At 38.3% G+C, this 24,754-nt stretch overlaps 2 protein-coding genes and 1 pseudogene across 5 annotated transcripts in view; 1 reads left to right on the plus strand and 2 right to left on the minus strand.

Annotated features, from left to right (window-relative positions):
* The window catches only part of LOC142840066 (uncharacterized), a 188,001-nt gene that overhangs the window by 77,262 nt on the left and 85,985 nt on the right, over window positions 1–24,754 (minus strand). The window lies entirely within an intron of this gene.
* LOC142840017 (polyadenylate-binding protein 2 pseudogene) lies at window positions 6,332–14,851 on the minus strand (annotated as a pseudogene).
* LOC142839958 (uncharacterized) overlaps window positions 16,183–24,754 on the plus strand; it is a 63,727-nt gene continuing 55,155 nt past the window's right edge. Inside the window, exons 1-4 of one of the 4 annotated variants that reach the window (XM_075956395.1) lie at window positions 16,183–16,216; window positions 16,407–16,467; window positions 17,784–17,920; window positions 18,017–19,350. In XM_075956395.1, the coding sequence (XP_075812510.1) occupies window positions 16,183–16,216; window positions 16,407–16,467; window positions 17,784–17,920; window positions 18,017–19,350 (1,566 nt within the window). Of the gene's footprint in view, window positions 16,217–16,406; window positions 16,468–17,615; window positions 19,489–24,754 lie in introns of those variants that run through there. The other 3 variants (XM_075956396.1, XM_075956397.1, XM_075956398.1) reach the window with 3 other exon arrangements.

Genomic DNA, 24,754 nt, shown 5'->3' on the forward strand with positions numbered 1-24,754 from the left:
TGTGTGCACTGCAGGGGGCACAGCATAGGCAATCAGCTGTTGCAGCCACCACTATGAAAAAGGGCCTGACTGTGGTAGCAGGAGTGGTTTGTAATTGCCCAGCATGTGTAAATTAATGTCATGTGAATGAACACAGAGCAGATTGTGTGGGTGTCCAGATTAGGAAGGTTATCTTGACTGAAGGAACATTGAATTTGCAATTAGACAACTATCCTCTGCAGATATGATTGATTTTTTTATTGGTATTTATTGAGCTCTACAATTTTCTTTTCTTCACTCCCTGCCTCTCCACTCCCCTATTCAACCCTCTCCCATGGTCTGCATGCACCCAGATTACTCAGGATATCTTGTCTTTTTATACTTTATACTTCCCATGTAGATTAGAGCTCTGTAGGTCTCTATTAGCATCCTCATTTTTGTCTAAGATCTGGGATTTGTGGTCTGTAGGCTGGCTTTCTTTGCTTTGTGCTTTAAAACCACTTATGAGTGAGTACATGTGATAATTGTCTTTTTGGGTCTAGGTTACCTCATGCAAAATAATGTTTGCAAGTTCCATCCATTTCCCTGCAAATTTCAAGATGTCATCATTTTTTCTGCTGTGTAGCACTCCATGGTGTAAATGTACCACATTTTTCTTATCCATTCTTCAGTTGAGCAGCATTTAGGTTGTTTCCAGGTTGTGGCTAGGACAAACAAAGCTGCTATGAACATAGTTGAGCACATGTCCTTGTGGCACGATTGAGCATCCTTTGGATATATACCCCAAAATGGTATTACTGGGTCTTGAGAAAGGTAGTTTCCTAATTTTCTGAGAAATTGCCACACTGACATGTAAAGGGGCTGTATCAGCTTGCATTCATACCAGCAATGCAGAAATGTTCCCTTTTCCCCACAACCTCTCCAGCATAAGTTGTCATCAGTATTTTTGATCTTGCCCATATATTCAGGTGTCAGTTATAATCTCAGAGTTGTTTTGATTTGCATTTATCTGATGACTAAGGATATTGAATATTTCTTTAAGTGTCTTTCAGCCATTTTAGATTCCTCTGTTGAGTTCTCTGTTTAGGTCTTTACTCCATTTTTATTGAATGATGTGTTCTTTTGATGTCCAATTTCTTGAGTTCCTTGTATATTTTAAAGATTAGACCTCTGTCTGATGTGGGGTTAGTGATGATCTTTTCCTATTCTGTAGGCTGTCATTTTGTCTTGTTGACCATGTCCTTTGCTTTACAGAAGCTTTTCTGTTTCAAGAGGTCCCATTTAATTGTTTCTCTCAGTGTCTGTGCTGCTGGGTTTATATTTAGGAAGTGGTTGCCTGTGCCAATGCCTTCAAGTGTACTTCCCACTTTCTCTTCTATAAGTTTCAGTATGGCTGGCTTCATGTTGAGTTCTTTGATCCATTTGGACTTGAGTTTTGTGCATGGTAATAGATATGGGTCTATTTTCATTTTTCTACATGTTAATATCGAGTTATGCCAGCACCACTTGTTAAATATGCTTTCTTTTTTTCCATTTGATATTTTTTTGGTTCCCTGTCAAAAATCAGGTGTTCGAAGATGTGTGGATTGATATCCGTGTCTTCTATTCAATTCCATTGTTCCTCCTGTTTGTTCTTACGCCAATACCAGGCTGTTTTCAGTATTGTGGCTCTATAGTAATGATTGAAGTCAGGGATTGTGATGCTTCCAGAAGTTCTTTTATTGTATAGGATTGTTTTGGCTTTCCTGTTTTTTTTTGTTTTTTTTTTCATATGAATTTGAATACCATTCTTTTGAAGTCTTTGAAGAATTTTTCTGGGATTTTGATGAGCATTGTATTCAATCTGTAATTTGGTAAGAAATTCAATTTGGTTAGAAATATGATCAATCTTGCTTGACAGAGTTATGTCGACTTGGAGATTTGAGAAACAGGCCATTTCCTAACTCTATGTGTCAGGTTACAGATCTCAGAAGTCAACATATGTATATTGGCACCATCAACCTATCTCTTGTTAATGACATCCCCTCTCCGCGGGAAGGGCGTACTCTTTTTTAAAGTCAATATAGAAAATTTTATTTAATCTTAAAAGTGCACCTTTTTTTTGGTCTTTTGAGAAAGGTTTTCCTTGTAGTTTTGGAGCCTGTCCTAGATCTAGCTCTTGTAGACCAGGTTGGCCTCAAACTAACAATGATCTGCCTGCTTCTGCCTCCTGAGTGCTGGGATTAGAGGCCTGAGTCACACTGCCCATTTAAAAGTGCATTATTATCATCACTTTAAAAATCACTTTTTTGTATCAGTTTCAAATACTTTCTTTTTTCTTTTTTTCTTTTTCTTTTTCTTTCTTTTTTTTTGGATTTTCGAGACAGGGTTTCTCTGTAACTTTTTTTTTTATTGGTAAAAGGAGAATAAAAAAAACAAATTTCCACCTCCTCCCAGCCTCCCATTTCCCTCCCCCTCCTCCCACTCTTCTCCCCCTCCTCCCACCCCTCTCCCCTTCCCCCACTCCTCTCCCCCTCCCTCTCCAGTCCAAAGAGCAGTCAGGGTTCCCTGCCCTGTGGTAAGTCCTAGGTCCCCCCCCCCATATCTAGGAAGGTGAACATCCAAACTGGCTAGGCTCCCACCAAGCCAGCACATTGCATAGGTTCAAAACCGTGTGCCATTGTCCTTGGTGTCTCATCAGCCCCCATTGTTCGCCATGTTCAGAGAGTCCAGTTTTATCCCATGCTTTTTCGGTCACAGTCCAGCTGGACTTGGTGAGCTCCCAGTAGATCAGCTCCACTGTCTCAGTGGGTGGGTGCACCCCTCGTGGTCCCGACTTCTTTGCTCATGTTCTCCCTCCTTCTGCTCCTCATTGGGACCTTGGGAGCTCAGTCCAGTGCTCCAGTTTGGGTCCTTGTCTCTATCTCCATCCATCACCAGATGAAGGTTCTTCTTACTTAGCTTCATTAGGTTCACCTATTGTAGACTCCGTGACCCCTATTTATGGCTAGAAACCATTTATGAGTGAGTACATCCCATGTTCATCTTTTTGGGTTGGGATACCTCACTCAGGATAGTGTTTTCTATTTCCATCCATTTGCATGCAAAATTCGAAAAGTCATTGTTTTTTACCACAGCGTAGTACTCTAGTGTGTATATATTCCATACTTTCTTCATCAGTCAGTGTTTCGGTTTCTCAGGAAATTCGGGATCTCCGTAACTTTTGGTTCCTGTCTTGGTACTAGCTCTTGTAGACCAGGCTAGCCTTAGACTCACAGACATCCGCCTGCCTCAGCCTCCTGAATGCTGGGATTAAAGGCCACCACCGCTGGTTCAAATACTTTCTTTAAGTGTATTGCTGCTCTTATCTCTATTGTTTTCTGTTATCCAATGTTTCTTTCTTTCTTTTTTAAATATTTATTTATTATGTATACAATATTCTGTCTGTGTATGTCTGCAGGCCTTATTACAGATGGTTGTGAGACACCATGTGGTTGCTAGGAATTGAACTCAGGACCTTTGGAAGAGAAGGCAATGCTCTTAACCACTGAGCCATCTCTCTAACCCCTATGCAATGTTTCTAAGTAATTAATAGTTTCATTTCATTCCTTTCAAGTTAAGTTGATTTCTGTGTAGATCAATGTCTCCTATACTTCAGGCTTGCCTCATGCTGTGTAATTGAGAATTATTTTGCCGGGCTGTGGTGGCGCAAACCTTTAATCCCAGCCCTCGGGAGGCAGAGGCAGGTGGATCTCTGGTACTTCGAGGCCAGCCTGGTCTACAAGAGCTAGTTCCAGGACAGTCACCAAATCTACAGAAAAACCCTGTCTCGAAAAAAAAATTGAGAATTATTTTGAACACCTAATTCTGCCTCTGCTGCCCAGTTCTGGGGCGACAGTCCTGCAACTCCTTCCAGGTTTGTCCTTCACTAGTCAGTTAGAAAGAAAAATAGAGCAGTTAATGAGTGTCTGTTGAACTTTCTGACTTTTACTGTGTACTTAGAAATGAAGAGGGATTGGTATAATAATTGAACTCATTGACCAACTTTGAAGCTGTTGGAGACACAGTACAGGAACTGAGAGGTTCCCCTGAGGGTAAGAGCTTTCCTCCTTCAACGGAGATTACTTATGTGGAATCAGTTAGTCAGTTGTGATGCTGTATTATTATCCTGATTGACCATTGTTTGCAGTCCACAGACAATGGCAATCTGGGTATGGACTGACCTTATCTTGAAACCTAATGTGTGATATTTCAGTAGTTTCTCCAAAATAGATGATCTGGGTAAAATGTTGTGTCCCTGCTTAACAGGACCATTACTTTTCGGAATAAGATCTTCATCTTTAGGGAAAATACATGAGAAATATATATTGTGCTCTATTACAAATCCCTAGTCTCTGGAGCACAGGTTCATAAAGCCTGTTTCAACTTTTCAAAATAATTTTTGAAATTAAAAGCACAACATATTCACATTGTCTTTGCTCCCTCCAAGCCATAACATGATCCTGATTGTTTTCTAATTCATGGTCTGTTTTTGTCTAACAACAGTTATAAAATAAACACAGTTACACAAGAACAGTGATTACTTTATGAATGTGACCTGTGTTTGTCTGCAGAATTTGCCATCTCTGAGGCAGTGGGATGGCTGCACTGGAAAGTGAGTGTACAATGGAATGTGCACAGAAAGGACCCTGTGCTTTGGATGAGAAACAGGATGTGGTGTAGAAGAGTAGAATAAGGTGTACTAAATACAGTCTTTCTAAACTAGGTCCCTGTCTGCTGGGCTGGGAGGGCAGAACTGGAAGGACTGTTCTGTCTGAGTCATTTGATCTCTGATAGAGGAGCTGCTCATATTATGAGGCCCAGCTGGGTGGCCCTAGCCTGTGAGGAATTATGGTAAGGGTTAGAAATCAGGAGTACTAGTGGCAGACAGTTTGTGGGTTCTTTCCATGATTCTCTTCTGCCTCTGCTGTAAGGAGTAGTAAGGAAGATCACAAGCTATACCGTGGTGAGTGTTGGGTGTTCAGATCTGTTGAACTGTCATTTCTGCTATGACTTGGACTGATCATGACAAGACTGTAGTTATGTTGGTCCATGTGGTTCATGTTGGCAGTGGCCCTTATCCTCTGAGCCTCCCTGTATATGAATTTGTTGGGGCAGGGGAGACTCTGGAAATTCAGGATATGATGCTGATTGTCTAGAGTACACACATGGACACTGCTCTTGGTGTGCAGTGGGAAGAGAGATTAGAAAACTGAAGATCTAGATTCCAGAAGTTGTCAGTATTGCATTGCAATTTCAGATTTGTGTTATAAAGATTACAAATAGTTTAGGAACTGGTAAGAAATGATGATATTGATCTTTTAGCGATGCATGATTAGAATGCTTTTAATGTAATCCTGCCGTTAGCTGCAAACATGTGATCCAGTGAAGCTTGTTCCAGGGAACAAAGGAGTTTCTGATCTGCAGACATTTCTCAGGATTGCATTGTGTTGGTCAGGTAGATAGAGCATAATTCACATCTTGGACCATAATCCATGTAGGAGAAAATAAATTTTAAATCATATTTCTTTCTTTTCATAAACAAGTTTATTCATGACACAGTTTTTTAAAAAACCCCATCCCCCCCCCTTTTTTTTTTGGTTTTTCGAGACAGGGTTTCTCTGGTTTTGGAGCCTGTACCGGAACTAGCTCTTGTACACCAGGCTGGTCTAAACTCACAGAGATCCACCTGCCTCTGCCTCCCAAGTGCTGGGATTAAAGGCGTGTGCCACCACCACCCAGCCTAAACCCCATTCCTTTTTAATGAGTTTAAAAAAATAACAAAATTCAGCTTCCTCCTCCTTGAACAACAACAACAACAACAAAAATACACTGCAAAACTTCCCAAAACAAAGTATTGTATTTCTCCAAGGGAAAGTGTAATTCACACTGAATCCCCTGGAGTGAGTTCTTTCTGCTACAAAAACATGCAAAGAAAGACACTCAAGACAGAAAAAGAAACAAAAAAGCAAACAATAGTTCACCAGAAAATCTTGAGGAGCAGGAGCCCCTAGGAAAGAAAGGCAGACTTTGACTAGACCTGAAAGGACAGGAGAAGGCAGGCAGGGCCTGCGAAAGGCAGGGAGAAAATGAGGGAAGGAAACAAGCTGAACAGATTGGTGCCCTTCCAGAGCTCTGGTTGAAAAAATGCCCTCCAACCACCCATGCCCACCTACCCTTGAGCAGGCCCAAAGAGAATGAGGTGGATCAGGCAAACAGGGAGCAGGTTGCACATTTAAGAAGTGTCTATATTGAATCTCCAGAGGGAACATGTCACCACTGCCCCAGTCCCTGGGCCTGGCCTACTACACAGAGTAGGTCCCTCCTCAGTTAGTTATGGGATTCTCCCCCTTCCACAGTATATCTTTTTTAAAAAATATTTTTCCATCTTCTGTCTTTCTTTTCTTTTAACTTGTTTTTTATCCCAGAATCAAGACTGGGAGCTGCTGTAATTGGCAGTTCATGCACGGTATTGGGCATATTGGAAACCCATCTGTTGTGCTGATGGGAATCACCTAAATCTGTCTCCCTCTAAATGGGGAATCATCTAAAGCTAGGGAATTCCTCGCTGACTCTTTGTCTAAGAATTCTACATAGGCAAACCCTTTGGCAAGACCACTGAATTTGGCACAGACTGTAGTAACATGTTTGGCTGAACCACATCCATGAAAGTGAGCTTCCAGCTCTTCTGCTGTTGCACATAGTCCACATTGCCAACATAGATGGAACTGGCATCAGCCTCCATCTTCTCCTCAAAAGATGAGATCACTGAGCCAGCATTGCCTGGGGTTGTACTCTTATTTTGGGGTTGTATTCTTATTCATCTTCTTCTCTACCTCATTTTGTAGCTTGTTTAACTTCTCATCCTCTTCCTCTATCTCCCTGACTCCCAGAAGCTTTGATCACATCTACGTCTGGACCCTCAATTATGCTATCCCTGGGGTTCACCTTAAGTAGTACTGGCTCTTCTTCCTGCTTCTGGCTGCCAGGGAGTCCCCAGGTGTGCCCAGAACCTGGAGAGGGGGCACAGGATCAGTGCTCTTTGGGAAGGTTGTTCCCATGGTCCCCTGCACCCCTGGCTCTCTCCCTCTCAGGCTCCCCAAAGTCCCCGGGCCCACTGCTCATGCAAGAATCTCCAACCACCTGCTTCCCCCACTGCCCCTTAAATCATTTTTCTAGGTTGTTTGGGATTGGGCATCAGTGGAGCAGCATTTATCTGAAACCAGAAGAAAACACAAGGGGCTGGGGAGCCATCACAATAGATCTCCTCTGTTTGCAAAGAGAGCAACTATATCATGAGGTTTCTGTCTTTGGAAGACGTATCACTAATTGGAGGTCAGAAACAACAGTTTTGTTGTTTTTTTGGTTTCTTTTTTTTTGTTGGTTTTTCGAGACAGGGTTTCTCTGTGGCTTTGGAGCCTGTTCTGGAACAAGCTCTTTAGACCATGCTGGCCTCAAACTCACAGAGATCCGCCTATCTCTGCCTCTACATTGCTGGGATTAAAGGCATGTGCCACCACCGCCCAGCCAGAAACAACAGTTTAAGTGTTACTTTGATATAACTTTTTGAAAGCTGTGCAGTTTGTATTTATTTAATTTCTTTTTTTTAAAGATTTATTTATTTATTATGCATACAACATTCTGCCTCCATGTATGCCCACATGCCAGAGGAGGGCACCAGATCTCATTATGGATATTTGTGAGCCACCAAGTTGTTGCTGGGAATTGAACTCATGACCTGGAAGAGCAGCCAGTGCTCTTAACCTCTGAGCCATCTCTCCAGCCCAGTGTTTATTTAATTTCTGTACACATACAATCAAACGTAGCTGGGTAACATTGGTCAAGATCACACTTTTCCTTGCCTAAGTTTTCTTTGGTCTTTTGATTAAAAGTTGACTATAGATTTCTGCATCTCCTTTTGCCTTTTTATATCCTTCCCCTTAATGCTTTCACAAAAATTGTGCACATTTTTTATTTATGTTTAATTGTGGAAAGTATAGAAGTCATACATGATTTTTTACACTACTTTTTCTGTAATCTGACTGTAATCTACATATATTATTAGTTATCTTTAAAATAATGGACCTTCATCAATTTTATTCAGAAAATTTGTAATTTTATCAGGTCATTATTGTTTTTTGGAAAGTTTATGTTGAAAGACTGCTTTCATTCATCTTTTATGCCTGCTTCTTTCCATTTCCTGGCATTTCTATGTTTTCCAGTTGTTGCTATCTTCATGTTTGAATCTTTGCTACTTAAGTGTTGGTATAATCAATACATAATCCCTTGAGCTTTCTGAGTGTTTCCACTGTAAATATTGGTTTATTATCAGTTGTCCAGTTATAAATTGTTGGGCAAAGCTATTTGTATTCATTTAATGGTAAAAACTTATCGTACACAAAATCATAATTTTTATAGATCGTCTTCATAAGAGTCATCTTTTTCTTTTTTATGTTTTGTTTTTCTTGTTTTTATTAATCTGAGAAAGACTTGACTTACTGGATAAAAGCTTTTATGTGTCTGGGCAGGTGGATCCGCACATATTCTTTATGTGGATGACCTGAATTCAAATACCTACATGCTAGTTGATAGGTTAATTGTTGAAGCCCATGTGGGTCCAACACAGATAATTATTTTCCCTAACTGGACTGGAATGGAGTCACGAGGAAAGATCAGACGCAATTTACAGGGTCATCCTTGTAGGGCAAGATCTCTGGAAGATCTCTTTTTGTTTATTATTGAGTGGGAAAACAACATTAGGCTATCTCCTAGGCAACCAGGTGAATGGGCTTTTAGTCAGGTCCTCACCTAAGTGTATGCTAGCTGTCTAGCAGGCCATGAATTAGCATCTCTATAAGACTTCCTCCAAGTTACCAAGAAATAGGCACCAAACATTATGACCAGTTTCAGCCAATACCTCTCCTCAGGAAATCTACATTTGTAACAAAAGAAGAGAGGAACTATACATTCTTGCTATTGTTATGCAGAGACAACTTGTCTGCTGAGCTACATGATCAGCTCATACCAGGCCTATGGCTTTTATGCTTGGCTGCTACACCATACAGAAATATGGGCCTACAGTTAACAAATCTCTAATATTTCCAATTCAGCAACCTTCCTTTCTGTATGTCACCTGTTTGTGTGTGTATGTATGTATGTGTCTGTGTGTGTGTATGATATTCTCTGTCATGCACAAACACACAAAAATATCAGTAACCTTATTTTCAAAAGTGCTTGGAACTTATAGAGCAGATGGAGTAAAGCAAGTTGCTTTACATGTACACTGATTCTTTAAAAAGTTGTTCTCTTGAAATTCCATTTAAAAAAATTTCATTTCCTCACTGTGGTGCAGACTTGGATTCAATCACCAATTGTAAGAAACAACATGGTAGTGATCCTAACATACATCATTTTATTATCATAAGAGAATGAGATGCTTTCAGTAATCAAAACTATTTTCTGTAAAGTAAAAACATCAGAAGACATCAAGAGAATATTGTAAATTTTGGTGAAACAGTCAACCCATTTTCTATTATTGGTAAAGGAGAGAACAGGAGCTGGGCAGTGGTGGCACACACCTTTAATCCCAGCACTCGGGGAGCAGAGGCAGGCGGATCTCTGCTAGTTCGAGACCAGCCTGGTCTACAAGAGCTAGTTCCAGGACAGGCTCCAAACCCCAGAGAAACGCTGGCTCGAAAAACCACAAAAAAAAGAAACATATATATGTATATGTATATATATTTGTCTTTGTCATTTGTTTTGTCAATAGTGTCATCTATATTGCTGATTTTGTGAACTATAATTTCATCGTATCAGTCATTGTCTTTGAAAATGATGGACCTTCACCATTTTGTACTCAGAATATTTCTTATACTCTTTGGTGATAAACAGTTGTACATTTCTCTTCTTGATCTCATATGCTTGCTTCTAATTATTTAATTTTATTTTTTCATTTATATTTTAATAATAAAGCTTGCCTGATGATCATAATGTAAAACAGATGCCATGGCCAGCCTTACACTACAGGCAAGTCTGACACACACCTTTAATCCCAGTAGTCACACTAGTTTGTTGTAGAGTCAAATGCTGGTGTCTCATATCTTTAATCCCATCACTAAGGAGTTGCAGATAGGAAGTGACATGTCTGGACAGAGAGAGGAATATAAGGTGGTACGAGAGAGGAGCTGAGGGTTGAGTCTTTGTAGAAACAGCATTCAGTCTGAGGACTTACAGAGACAGGATACCCCATTTAATCAGTCTAGCAAAATTCACCTAGTTGTTCCCTTGGAGGGGATGCCGAGGCTTAGGAAAAGTTAGATTAAGAGAAATGAAGACAGGATCATAGGTTAGACCTAGAGGAGAAAGGTCAATAGAAAACAGCCTGAGTTTATTTCTCAGCCAGCATATATACTAAATATAGCCAAATGGCAGATCAAAAAGCAGTACACCCAGCTCCCCACCTCCCTGCACTGTGCTTGGAGGCAGCTCAAACCTGTGCATTATCTGATTCAGCTAAGCAGCTTCTAATCACTAACAAAGAGGACCCTTGGCTGGCCTGCATAAGCCCAAATCTTAATAGAAAAAATGCACTCTTTCAGTTGTGCAAAATGCTTTTTCTCTTGGCTAACGCAGATGTTATTCACAGCCCTCAAGTTTACTGGAAGAAGTACAGCAGGCATGCTTGAACTCAAAAGGCTTCCTTAAGTCTGAAATGACTCAGGATGATCATTATGATTATTAATATTATGGCAAAAGAGATATTTGTTGTTAATCTCCCCCAAGAAATTACTGCAGCACTTTGCCAGTGTTTACTTGCTGTCCATTATGATTCAATTTTAACATTAGTAAAACAGTCTATAATTTAACCTTGGTCAATTCTTGCTAATAGATGATGTTTCAATTTTCTTTTTAATATCAACTCAGATTTTTTCCACATAAATTTATAGCTTTTTGTCTGTTTATGTGCGAAAAATATTGATTTTAAAATAATATCTTTCGGGGGCTGGAGAGATGGCTCAGCGGTTAAGAGCACCGACTGCTCTTCCAGAGGTCCCGAGTTCGATTCCCAGCACCCATATGGTAGCTCACAACTGTCTATAATTCTAGTTCCAGGGGACCCAACACCCATGGCAAATCACCAATGCACATAAATAAATAAATATAAAGAAAAAATAAAATAAAATAATATTTTTCCTCTGCTGTAAAATTCCTATAGGGGAATGCGTAGAGGTTAAAATGCCTAAAATGAAGACAATGAGGTGGTGGCTCATGCCTTTAATCCCAGCACTTGGATGGCAGAGGCAGGTGGAGTTTGAGGCCAGCCTGGTCTACAAGAGCTACTTCCAGTACATGTTCCAAGGCTACAGAGAAACCCTGTATCAAGAAAAATGTCTTGAATGTAACCAAACTTCAGATCCAAACCATCCATATGTGCGTCCTATAATTTTATTTCCACTAATCCAATTTTTTTCTCTGCTTTAGATGATAATTCTCTTTGACTATTTAAATCTTTGTCACCCTTTATAGTTTGGTTCTAATTACTGTTTTGAAATTTTTACCCAAAGAGTGGACTATAGATGGTAAATGCCCTGCAGCAATTTCAGAAAATTATTAAGATTCCACAAATAATCTCTCCTAATTTTTAAATTTAGGGCTCAAATTTTTGTAAAAGCATTTTACATGCTGAATAATTAATAGATTCTCCTTTTTGTATATTTTCAGAATATTTTGTAAATTTTTAATCCCCAAGGAGACAAAGTTTGCTTTACTTCAGCAAACATTTTCTCTAAAGTATGTTCAGTTGAATCATCTAATAAAATTCTGTATAATGTTGAAAACAAAGCTTACTTGAGTATAATTTCAATTATATTAAGTAACAAACTACTAACCTGCAGTACTTTATATCCTAATTCGTTTATGATAAAACTTTTGAGGACTAGAAATTTTCATTGCATGTTTAAGTGAATGGTATTAGGTAAAATATCTTGAGTAAGAATATAACATCATAGACAGTATGTTGTAACAAAAATAATGTCAAGTTTGTATCAAAAGGAAGCATCCATATCTATATCAATGTAAAATGTATAAATAAGTAGTTACTTTTAAAATTAGGAAAAATTTTCACTGCTCTTAATATCTATTTTTGTCTCTATTGTACATGGCATTGAATATGTATGTCTGTATATGTCTATATAAATAATGTGTAAGTCTTCCACGATGAACAATGTATTTTCCTGCAGTAATTTTTAAATTTCCAGGAAGAAGATGGGGCCCCACAACAAGTCAAATTGCTTGTTATCATTACATCAGGATGATAATAGCACTACTATAAGATCTGTTTTGAGTACCAGATGCTCAAGATGGTTCCATCTTAGTTAGCTGAAATGGTACCCTTTTTACAATGTTCTGGATTGACCTTCTTATAGGAAGCTCAGAAAAACCTTACCAAATAGTCAGACTATTTGCAATTATACCAGACAGTAATCTTGGAACTTAACCATCATTTTACTTTCACAGAATCCTAAAGAAAGAACATCGCCCCCATGACAGCTAGAAGTAATTCTAAAAGACTTCCTCTCCTCTCCCAACAAAGTTTGTCCTCAGGGTTAGGGACATCATTTAGGGGTTGGTTATAATTGGTATAGGATTTTGGGTTGGAGGGGAAATTTTATTTTTTTTGGTTTTTCAAGACAGGGTTTCTCTGTGATTTTGGAGCCTGTCCTGGAACTAGCTCTTGTAGAACAGGCTGGTCTCAAACTCACAGAGATCCACCTGCCTCTGCCTCCCAAGTGCTGGGAATAAAGGCATGCACCCCCACCGCCCAGCTAGAAGGGAAATTTTAAAGGCTCGGGGATCTCTTTCAAAAAAAATGGGAAAATTGGATGAAATAATAGATTATTCTGAGCTTACACACACTAATAATAGGGAGTAATAGAGTAAATGCTTGTGAGGTATAATTTATAGGCAATTGCATTTGTATTGATTTTTTTTTGACTTTTCAAGACAGGGTTTTCCCGTGGCTTTTGGTTCCTCTCCTGGAACTAGCTCTTGTAGACCAGGCTGGCCTCGAACTCACAGAGATCATTCTGACTGTGCCTCCTGAGTGCTGGGATTAAAGGAGTGCACCACCACCCACCAGCCATTTGTATAGATGCTTATATTGATATAATGTTAAGTCATATTGAATATTATATGCATTCATGCTTCTACCTCTCCTTAAAATATTTTATACATTGATACATATTTATCATATTGCAATGCACACTTCTACCACTGATCCAGATAACTATACATTGTTTACATTTTGAGGTCATTGTCCTCATTTGTTGCAATATTGTATAATATTCTCCTATGAAATTTTAGTCTTTAATTATAGGTATTAAAAATAGTAGAACAATAGTCATCTAGGCGGGTGGTGGTGGCACATGCCTTTAATCCCAGCACTCGGGAGGCAGAGGCAGGTGGATCTCTGTGAGTTCTAGACCAGCCTTGTCTACAGAGCTAGTTCCAGGACAGGCTCCAAAACCACAGAGAAACCCTGTCTCGAAAAACCAAAAAAAAATAGTCATCTATGTTTGTCATACTTATAGTTAGAATAATCAGGTTCTTTAGATAAGTAGAGATTATATTCTGCATAGATAGGCAATCTTCAACCACTTCAAAGAACTGTAGAATATGGCATTTAACTAACTTAGAGTTCTTTTGAAGTGAGGCACTATTGCTCCTGGTAGCATGGATCTATTCCCCCAGAGAAATTTGAGCACCGAAAGCACTCCACTTGGAGCTTGTTTTTTTCTTGGAAAAACTGTCTTTGGGCAAAAACATGCTCATGCCTCAACTACTGAAAAGATAAATGATGTCTGAATATGGATAAACAGGTCTGTTAAATCTTGACAAGACAGGGTAAGATGGTTTTGAAAAATTTCCTCCCTCTGAAAATGATCTGTCAGTTATTCTAGGTCTTTGCAAAAGTTGGTCCCTTCAACTTTGCAAATGAGACTTTGCATGATTGCCCAGGTAGCCAGTTATCTCTGTAATTTGTTGCACATTTTGTCTTTTTTTAAAGATTTATTTATTTATTATGTATACAACATTCCTTCCATGTATGCTTGCCAGAAGAGGGAATCAGATCTCACCATATATGACTCTGAGCCACCATGTGGTTGCTGGGAATTGAACTCAGGACCTCTGCAAGAGCTGTCAGTGCTGTTAACCTCTGAGCCATCTCTCCAGCCCTGTTGCACATTTTGAAAAGTTGCTTGATTGCACTTCCTGCTTACTCAAGTAATATTTCCCTTCTCAGATTCAATGGGGTTGAAAACTAGATAGTTGTAGTTACTTTCCTCTCATGACTTGTTCAAATTATTTATTAAACAAGAATTAAACAAGTTAGGATGGGAAAATTGTTGAATATATTGTTCTTATTGTATATAATTTTGTATTGGGTTTAGAACTCTCTTATTTATACAAAAGGGGGAGATGCTGTAGAAAGAATTACAGGCAGTGGTTTCCCGCCCATTGGGGCATGGCATCTTATACTGTACATGCCAATGTAGAGCATGAGTTTGGCCTCTTTTCTGGCTGTGTGATTCAGATTCTGATCTCTGTTCAAGCATAAGATTCTGATTTGAGTCCATCCCTAAATAAGTATACATTTATTTCTCAATTCTGAGCTGGTGTTGTATTTCTTTAAAGCATCCTTCTTCAAGCAACATTAAATGGGAATCATTGAAATGACTAAAGGCATTTTTTTCCATTGTTGACCATGAACTAATAGTAACCGGGTTCACAATGTACCTGACTGAATGAACGACCTCCCAGAAAAGATCATGTATTTGAACAAGTTTCTCTCCATAGTGGTTTTCTTTCAATTATCTGTGGATCCTTAGTAGGAGAAGAAGCCCTTCTATATGAAATTTCTCATTGTATCCAATGAATCTCAATACCCTCAAGTAATTTCCTAACATTTAAATCTATTGTGTTAACTGGGCGATGGTGGCGCACACCTTTAATCCCAGGACTCGGGAGGCAGAGGCAGGCAGATCTCTGTGAGTTCGAGACCAGCCTGGTCTACCGAGCTAGCTCCAGGACAGGCTCCAAAGCCACAGAGAAACCCTGTCTGGAAAAACCAAAAAATAAATAAAATTAAATAAATCTACTGTGTTGTGCTTGACATTAATCAGCCAGCTTCCTACTTATACTGAAATGCTTTTAACATCATTATAGGCTCGATCTCTAAATCACATAAAATATAGCAGAAACAGTTGTTATTCAGTCCTCAGGTAACCTGCTGTTTTAATTGTTTCGTTTGCTTATCTGAGTAACTGTGTGGCTCTCAATTCCTGTAACTAAAGGGAGGCATCATTCCTGGCTCTATTAGTTTTTATGTTATTGGATGATGGTGCTAGAATGTAGGTATTTTTTATGTCAAGTATATACTCCTGTGCTTAGCTTCATAATTTCTTGAATTTTAAAAATTGACAGAGGGCATCACTCTGATTGCCAAGATGCCATGTATTCATAACATTAATACTGCCTGAGTGTTCTGAGTCATTAACTGGAGTGAAAACAATTCTCTGTGGAAAGTTCAATAAAAGTCTTTCAGTTCTTTGTATCCCATTGTTTGTTTCATTCCGGTTTTCAATGGAAACAGGGTCTCAATGTGTATTTCCACCTCTCCTGGACCTGATTGCTTAGACTTGACTGGCATTCAACTCAGAGACAAATATTCTCACCTCTGTTTTCTGAGTGTTGTGGTTAAAGGCACAATACTTCAATACACCCAGTTTGTCCATCTATTCTTCCTTTCTGTAGTCAGTAGTTTTTTTGTACAATATTCTCATGCACACAATGTACTGTTGATCTTTTCTGTTTTTCTCTCCCTATGAATAGATATTTCTCTTATAAGGTGGTACAAAGGGTACAGAAATAAAAGAATTGACTCTCCTTTTAAATTTCATTCTAAAGTGAGTGTCCTTATCATGGAATAAGAGTAGATAACACCAGAATCATACAACTATACTTTCAAAGAAGTATGCATTCCAATGTTGCCACTGTCATGCTTACATTGTACACACGTGTGGTATATTTTTGAAGGCAGTGACCTATGATGATGTGCATATCAACTTCAGTAAGGAAGAGTGGGATTTGCTGGATGCTTCCCAGAAGAATCTCTACAAAGATGTGATGCTCGAGACCTACAGGAACCTCACTACTATCGGTAAAAATAAATTTCTTTCATGTTTCAACATATGGAGACAACTCTTCCTTGGTTTATGTTGTTGTTCTGTAATTTGATTTAGAAAGAAGGAGAATGAGGTGAACAACACAGTCATAGTTCTTAGGATAATAAGCTAATTATTTCACAATGTTAAATAATATAACATACATATTCTGGTACTATATTTTAGGATACATTTGGGAAGACCATAACACTGAGGAACATCGTCAATGGTGTAGAAGGCATGTAAGGTAATTTTCTTATGCAAGTTTATAACAATGTGCTTCTGATGAGTTTGTAATGTGTTATGACACTTTTAAACAAAACAACAGTGTAAATAAGCACTTTTCAAATGAATTGATGGTTAATAAATTCTCACAAATCCATATAACTCAATTTCCTGTATATGTATTGCATTTGCAAGGCATTCATTTAAGAAAAATTCTGGGAAGCAATGACTAAACAGATTTTAGCATTAATCATGAGAGCTAGATTATACATCTGCCAGTCCATTTGTTTCTTGTTACTCATGACAGAAAATGTATACACATTTCAGTGATGATGAATATAGCTGCAAACCTTTCTACTAAATCAATAGCCCATGGTAAGTAAGTCTTGTATTACTCATATAGTTTTTGTGACCATGTTAAGTTTAATGAAAGCAGCTGTTGGAGTCAAGGATCAAGGGGCAGGTGTTGTGGAGAAACCTTAATACCTATACCACAAGCCTCTGAGGAACAGAAAGTCAAACCGTGAGGATTCAATGTGGAAATCTTTTATTGACTATTCTTCCTTTCCTATATATATCATATGTTACTTTTGACACAAGAGTATGAGCATAGGGATATGCAAAAATTTAGCATTCCTGTCCTTAAGAACAATTAAGAAGATAAAATGTAGTTCCTATGTAGAGTATACTTGTTGAATTTGATACAAGAATACAAAGTTAATTCATTTTCTACCATCATTGTTAATACTTAAACATACATTATGAAAAAACCATGATGAGTTCTAGGTCTGTGCAAATACTTTTAGGTGTCTTAGTTCACTTAGCAAATGTATAATGATTCACGATATAGTAAAATTTATAAATGTAGTAAAGTTGGTAAAGCACTCAGTGTATGCAGTTCTCTTCAAAAATGTAAAAAATTTAATAGAAAAATATAGGTATAGATGAAAAGGTAAACCATGGCACAAAGGAAATTATCACAAATATTTTTTGAGATGCAAAATGAGCCCTAATGGGTGAACAAAACATGATTTAAAACAAAGATATAGAACCATAATGTTTGATTCCTTTTTACAATTGGAAAAAATATGAAATTAATTCCTATAGATATGAAGTTACACAGTCCATTGAATGTGGTGAAACTTTTACATGCGTAAATTATCCTTGCAGGATTGAAAGAAATCAAACTGGAGCGGCGTTTTCCGTATATTCTCACTGTGCTAAAGCCTTGTGTTATAACACTCATCTTCTAAGGAATGAAAAAACACGTACTGGAGAAAAATGCTCGAAAATTAAGCAATGTGATAAAACCTTTCTTCATCACAATCATCTTCAAAGGCATAAAAGAACACATACTGGAGAGAAACCCTATGAATATAATCAGTGTGGTAAAGACTTTACTCAATACAGTGTTCTTCAAACTCATAAAGGAACACATACTGGAGAGAAACCCTATGAATGTAATCAGTGTGCTAAGGCCTTTGCTGAGAATAGTGCTCTTCAAAAACATAAAGGAACACATACTGGAGAGAAACCCTATGAATGTAATCAGTGTGGTAAGGCCTTTGCACATCATAGTCATCTGCAATTGCATAAGAGAAAACATACTGGAGAGAAACCCCATGAATGTAATCAGTGTGGTAAGGCCTTTGCACAGCGTAGTCATCTTCAAGTGCATAAAAGAACACATACTGGAGAGAAACCCTATGAATGTAATCAGTGTTCTAAGGCCTTTGCTGACAACAGTGCTTTTCAAAAACATAAAGGAACACATACTGGAGAGAAACCCTATGAATGTAATCAGTGTGGTAAGGCCTTTGCACATCATAGTCATCTGCAATTGCATAAGAGAAAACATACTGGAGAGAAACCCCATGAATGTAATCAGTGTGGTAAGGCCTTTGCACATCATAATTCCCTTCAATTGCATAAAAGAACACATACTGGAGATAAACCCCATGAATGTAATCAGTGCGGTAAGGCATTTACACGTCATAGTTCCCTTCAATTGCATAAAAGAACACATACTGGAGAGAAACCCTATGAATGTAATCAGTGTGGCAAGGCCTTTGCACAGCATAGTCATCTTCAATTGCATAAGAGAACACATACTGGAGAGAAACCCTATGAATGTAATCAGTGTGGTAAGGCCTTTGCACGTCATAGTTCCCTTCAATTGCATAAAAGAACACATACTGGAGAGAAACCCCATGAATGTAATCAGTGCGGTAAGGCATTTACATGTCATAGTTCCCTTCAATTGCATAAAAGAACACATACTGGAGAGAAACCCTATGAATGTAATCAGTGTGGTAAGGCCTTTGCACAGCATAGTCATCTTCAAGTGCATAAAAGAAAACATACTGGAGAGAAACCCTATGAATGTAATCAGTGTGGTAAGGCCTTTGCACAACGTAGTCATCTTCAAGTGCATAAAAGAACACATACTGGAGAGAAACCCTATGAATGTAATCAGTGTTCTAAGGCCTTTGCTGTCAACAGTGCTTTTCAAAGACATAAAAGAACACATGCTGGAGAGAAACCCTATGAATGTAATCAGTGTGCTAAGGCCTTTGCTGACAACAGTGCTTTTCAAAAACATAAAAGAACACATACTGGAGAGAAACCCCATGAATGTAATCAGTGTGGTAAGGCATTTACACGTTATAGTTCCCTTCAATTGCATAAAAGAACACATACTGGAGAGAAACCCTATGAATGTAATCAGTGTGGCAAGGCCTTTGCACAGCATAGTCATCTTCAATTGCATAAGAGAACACATACTGGAGAGAAACCCTATGAATGTAATCAGTGTGGTAAGGCCTTTGCACGTCATAGTTCTCTTACATTGCATAAAAGAACACATACTGGAGAGAAACCCTATGAATGTAATCAGTGTGGTAAGGCATTTACCCAACTTCGTGGTCTTCAAATACATAAAACAATACACACTGAAGAGAAACCCTATGAATGCAGTCAGTGTGGCAAGGCCTTTGCACATCATAGTCAACTTCAAAGGCATAAAAGATCACATACTGGATAGAAACCCTATGAATCCAATCAGTGTGTTAAGACCTTTGAATATGAAAACAGTGTTCACATTCATAAAAGAATGCATGCTAGAAAGAAACCTTAGGAGTGAAATCAGTGTGGTAAGGCCTTTACAGAACAGAACTCCTGTACTCTTGAATGGCATAATATAGCACCTACTGTAAAGATATTAATGAATTGAATTTGTGGTAGGTGGATGAAGGTCATTGGCTTGCCCAGTTGATAGGCCAGCCCTTAGGTGGCTGAAGTAGACAGAACAGAATGCCGGGAGGGAGAGGGAAGTGAAGCCGACGTCATTTCCTCTCCTGTCCAGAGAAAATGCGATGCAGCCTGCCACCAGGGCAGACATGCTGAATCTTTCCCGGTAAGCACACCTCTTGCTGCTACACAGATTAGAAATGGGCTAAATTAATACGTGAGAATTAGCCTAGAAGAGGCTAGATATAATGGGCCACGCAGTGTTTTCATTTATACAATTTGTGTGTTGTTATTTTTGGGCATAAGCTAGCTAGGCACCCGGGAGCTGGGTTTCAGGAAGCGGCCCGAAGGTCCTTCAACAGAATGGTGCCGATGTGCACAACTGCTTCCACAAAAAGCGTGAAAAGAATAGAGTAAAGCATGTTTTCTTGGTAGCAGCAATTTCTCATTCTGCTCTGCTTGCTAGAGGCAAGCAAGCACTCTCATCTAAGAGAGGCTTCCTGACTGAGCTTTAGCTGCAAAACCCTGCATCTCTTAAGAGATCCTGCCAAGAAACACTTAAATGGTGTTGATAAAAGCCAACTGAATGCTTGTTTGTTTTCAGCAGTAGCAGGAATAAAGTGCCATTTTAAAATGCCCTGTTCTGAGCTGTCCTGCCAGGGCAGACTCTGACTCTTAAAGCAGGCAGTTGACTGAGTGTGGTCTGGGAGCAGAATGGTCCAGCTTGCTTGCTGGCAGGGACCTTGAAACGCCTTAGACTTGTGGCAATAAACATGGCTAAAGCTGGTACCTTCACCTTGAAGCTGAAAGCTAAGGCTGGATCTAGCCGCCAATGCCGCGGCTTTAATCCTGCCCATATTGCTCAGTAGTTTAAAAGCTTGTGTGGTCAGAAAAAAAGAGGGAGATATATAGTAAAGACAGATTCAAAAACAAAGAAAACCTTTAAATGATTTACAGTGTGTTAAGAATATATGCAGGCTAAAAGTTAAAGTTCTTAAAGTAAAAAACAAAAAGGAAAGAGAGTGTTTGGTTGTGGTAGTACACACCTTTAATCCCAACACTTGGGAGGCCTAGGGAGATTGACTTCTGTGACTTCAAGATGTGGTAGCACACACCTTTAATCCCAATGCCTGGGAGGCAGAGACAGGCAGATCTCTGAGAGTTCAAGGACAGCCTTCTCTACAGAGTTATTCCAGGACAAAGATATACAGAGAATATAAAATAAAAGTAAAAATAAATGAAATAGAGGTTAAAGTAAAACCGCTCAAAGATGGAAAATACACAGAGAATCTTGATACTCTATGCTATTGTGCTCTTTGAATTGTTTTAATGGTGAGGAAAGACCAACATCTGCTAAAAGGTATTTGTTTATAAATGCTGCTGAACTCATCCAAGATAGATATTTTGAAAATACCTTGACTTCAGAATTTGGATCTAAGGATATGATACTTTGGAAAAGAGATTCTTCTTTTGTTTTCACAGGATAAGACCCTATGGATTGCTTCTATTCTAATATGGTACAATAGACCACGCCCTTCTGAAAGGTTGCTGTGAACACCTTCAGAAAATTACTTATCTGCAAACTGAGACAAATCTAGCACACAGGTTATACCCTCAAAGACCTGACTAACAGCACCCCTTTACAGCAGGAAGCAGTTTGGAGAGAAATAACTACGTCCATATTCCCAAATATTGTTTATAAATATTCTTTTACATATAAAGGGTGATATAATATAGATATAAATAATTTGGATTGAAATGAATCTTGCTTTACTGATACTAATTTAAGGTCAATTTTGTTATGTGTGTATATATTTCTGATATTGATTAAGGTATTGTGATTGTGTAGTTTATTTAAAAATGTAATGTATATAGGTTATTAATAGATATTCATCTATAATAGTCAAGTTTGTAGTCATGTTAGATTTTTTAGATGTGCATAGATATATTTTAGATAGGCATTCTTCATATCTTTCAAAGACTGCAGCATATGGCAGTTAAAATATTTTAATAACTTAGGGTTTTGCATGGCAATGAGACACATCTGCTCCTGGCAACATCAGCTGCTTCAAGAGGAAGATGGGCATCGAAGAGGTTCCTTATGGAGTTTGATAGCCATTTGGGCAAGAAACTGCTCTTGCCTGGACTACTGCATAAACTGGACACAGAAAATCCTCAGAGAGAGGACTGCTGAACTTGCCTAAAGGTGAGATGATCATTCGGAGTTCCTGATTCATGAAAGAGTCTGTGAGACATTCTGCAGGACACAGCAGATAGTGACTGAACTGCCTTTGAAATTTCCTGCTTCATTGAAATGTCTGCTGGAAACTATGGCACTGTAGGCCGAAGATGGATGCCCCAACTGTACAGAGAAACTTTGGGTGACTGTCCAGGAAGTGAGATGTCTCTGTGATTTCTAGAGTTTTCTAAGTTGCTTATTTCTCACCGTCCAGCTAATATTGTATCTTTCTGGAGTCTTTGATGGAATTGAAGAATAGTTTTAGTATTCCTTAGTTATGATAAAGATAAAATAGATGTAAATATTGTAATTCTAAATTGTAACTGTTTTGTTATATGTAATTTTACCATGTTAAAGTGAAAGCTTTTCCTACTTGTTTAAACAGATAAAGGGGAAATGATGGAGGAAGGTCATTGATTAATAGAGGATCTTCCTTGGCCCCATTTGAGGCCAGCTGTGGCCGGCAGCTCCTTGAATCATCTCCAAATACATAATATGAGCCTACCTGTGGAGAAAGTCTGAAGTTAATGTCTTTATTCTTCAAAAACATGAGAAAACATTATACTGTAGTGAAACTCTATAAACTAATTCAGTGTTATATTGTTTTGTGCTTCTTATGAGGGTAAGACTTTGTGTGTAATCAATCTGATAAAGCTTGTGCATATTATCATAATCTTTTGGACCTGAGGAAAAAGCTAGGGGCTCATTTTAAATTATTCTTTAAGATCTTAAGCCACTTACAGTCAGTTAACCAAAAGCAGCTATTGTGTAGAGAAAAATTTGATACTGTCCACAATCTGTTTAAGCATCATGATACCTCTATTTATTCTATTTTAAACCAGGATTGTATTTCATAAAACCTTTTATGAAGTATTATGGGTTACAGCAAGGGTATTCTAACATTGGGCCTGAAACCAGAGCCAAAGAAAAGCACTTTATCTCTGAATCTAGAACTAGGTAAAAAAAATGTCCCTGAAGACAGCCAAAACATTAAAAAATGGCCTGTGAAAGAAACCCAATTTGGCTCTCAAACCAGAGCCATAAAATCATAAAATTCAATGATGTTTTTAAGCCCAAAGGATACCATTAACTGAAATATGAGAGGCTTGAAGAGTCAAATCTCTCATACGTTTACTTGTATGTTTTGTTTAAAAGTTACCTTAGAAATTGGGGTATAATTATGTTTATCAGAAGATTGGGAATGGTCATCAGGAAGGTAGATAGAAGGTGGTTACAAGGAATATTTTTTGAAAAAGTTGGCTAGAATTAATATATTATGGAATTATCACCGTTAACCATAGGCAGAAATAATATAAAATATTATGGAATCACTTACTAAAAAAGTGAAAGTACTGTAGGAAATGAACATTAAAACTTTGAAGAAAACAACTGAAGAAGACACCGGAGAATGGGAAGATGTCCCTTGCCCCTGTTAGGTAGAAATCAAGATAGTAAAAATGAAAACCTTTCCAAAAACAATCTACAGGTTCAATGCCATTCCCATGTAAACATCAGAAAAATTCTTCACAGACCTCAAAAATAGAAATACTCAACTTCATATAGTAAGGCAAAAAAAAATGCAGGATATGCAAAACAACTGTATGCAAAAAATAATTTCTGGAGTCATCACATTCCCTGACTTAAATCTACTACAGAGCTACAGTACTGAAAAGAGCCTGGTATTGGCACAAAAACAGACAGGAGGACCAATGGAACTGATTCTAAGAATCGGATATCAATCCACTCCTCTACTACACCTGAATTTTGTCAAAGAACCAAAAAAATATATGATGGAAAAAGAAAGCATATTCAACATGATGCTGGCATAACTGAATATCAATGTGGGGAAGAATGAAAGTAGATCCACATGTATCATCATGAATAAAACTCAAGTCCAAATGGATCAAAGACCATAGCAGAAAGCCAAACACACTAAGCCACATAAAAGACATAGGAAGTATACTTGAACACACTGGCAAAAGAGACCACTTTCAAATTATAGCCCCAGCAGCACAGACACTGAGAGAAATAATTAATAAATGAGACCTTTTGAAGCAAGAGTTTCTGTGAACCAAAGACATGATCAGAAATACAAAAAAGGCAGCCTATAGTATGGGAAAAGATCTTCACCTACCCCACATTGGACAGAGGACTGATCTTTAAAACATATAAAGAAATAAAAGAAATAGTCATCAAAAGAATAAATAATCCAATATTAAATGGAGTACAGACATAAACAACTTTCAACTTATAAATCTAAAATTACTGAGAGATTAGTGATATTTCCAAACTCCTTAGCGATTAGAGAAATGAAAATCAGAACAACTCTAAAATTCCCTCATATCTGTAATAATAGGCAAAATAAAAAACATTGGTGACAACTTACACTGGACAGGATGTGGGGTTAAGGGAACACTCCTCCATTGATGATAGGGGTGCAAACTGAGTCAGCCACTTTGATATGGTGTTTTCTCAGAAAATTAGAAAGCCAACTGCCTGGTTGTGAGGCATGCCTTTAATCCCTGCACTTGGGAGGCAGAGACAGGCCCCTCTGACTTCAAGGCCAGCCTGGTCTACAAGAGCTAGTTCCAGGACAGGCTCCAAATCTACAGAGAAACCGTGTCTTGGAAAACCAAAAATTATAAAGTAAGAAAATTAGGAAACAACCTATCTTAAAACCCATCAATACCATTTTTGATAGGTACCTAGTGGATACTCAGGCATACTACAAGGACTAGTGGTCAACTATGTTCACAGCAATATTATTTGTTCACAGCCAGAACCTAAAAACATCCCTTCCACTGAAGAATGGACAAAGAAA

Source organism: Microtus pennsylvanicus, chromosome 22 (genome assembly GCF_037038515.1).
Source record: "Microtus pennsylvanicus isolate mMicPen1 chromosome 22, mMicPen1.hap1, whole genome shotgun sequence".
NCBI lineage: Eukaryota > Metazoa > Chordata > Mammalia > Rodentia > Cricetidae > Microtus > Microtus pennsylvanicus.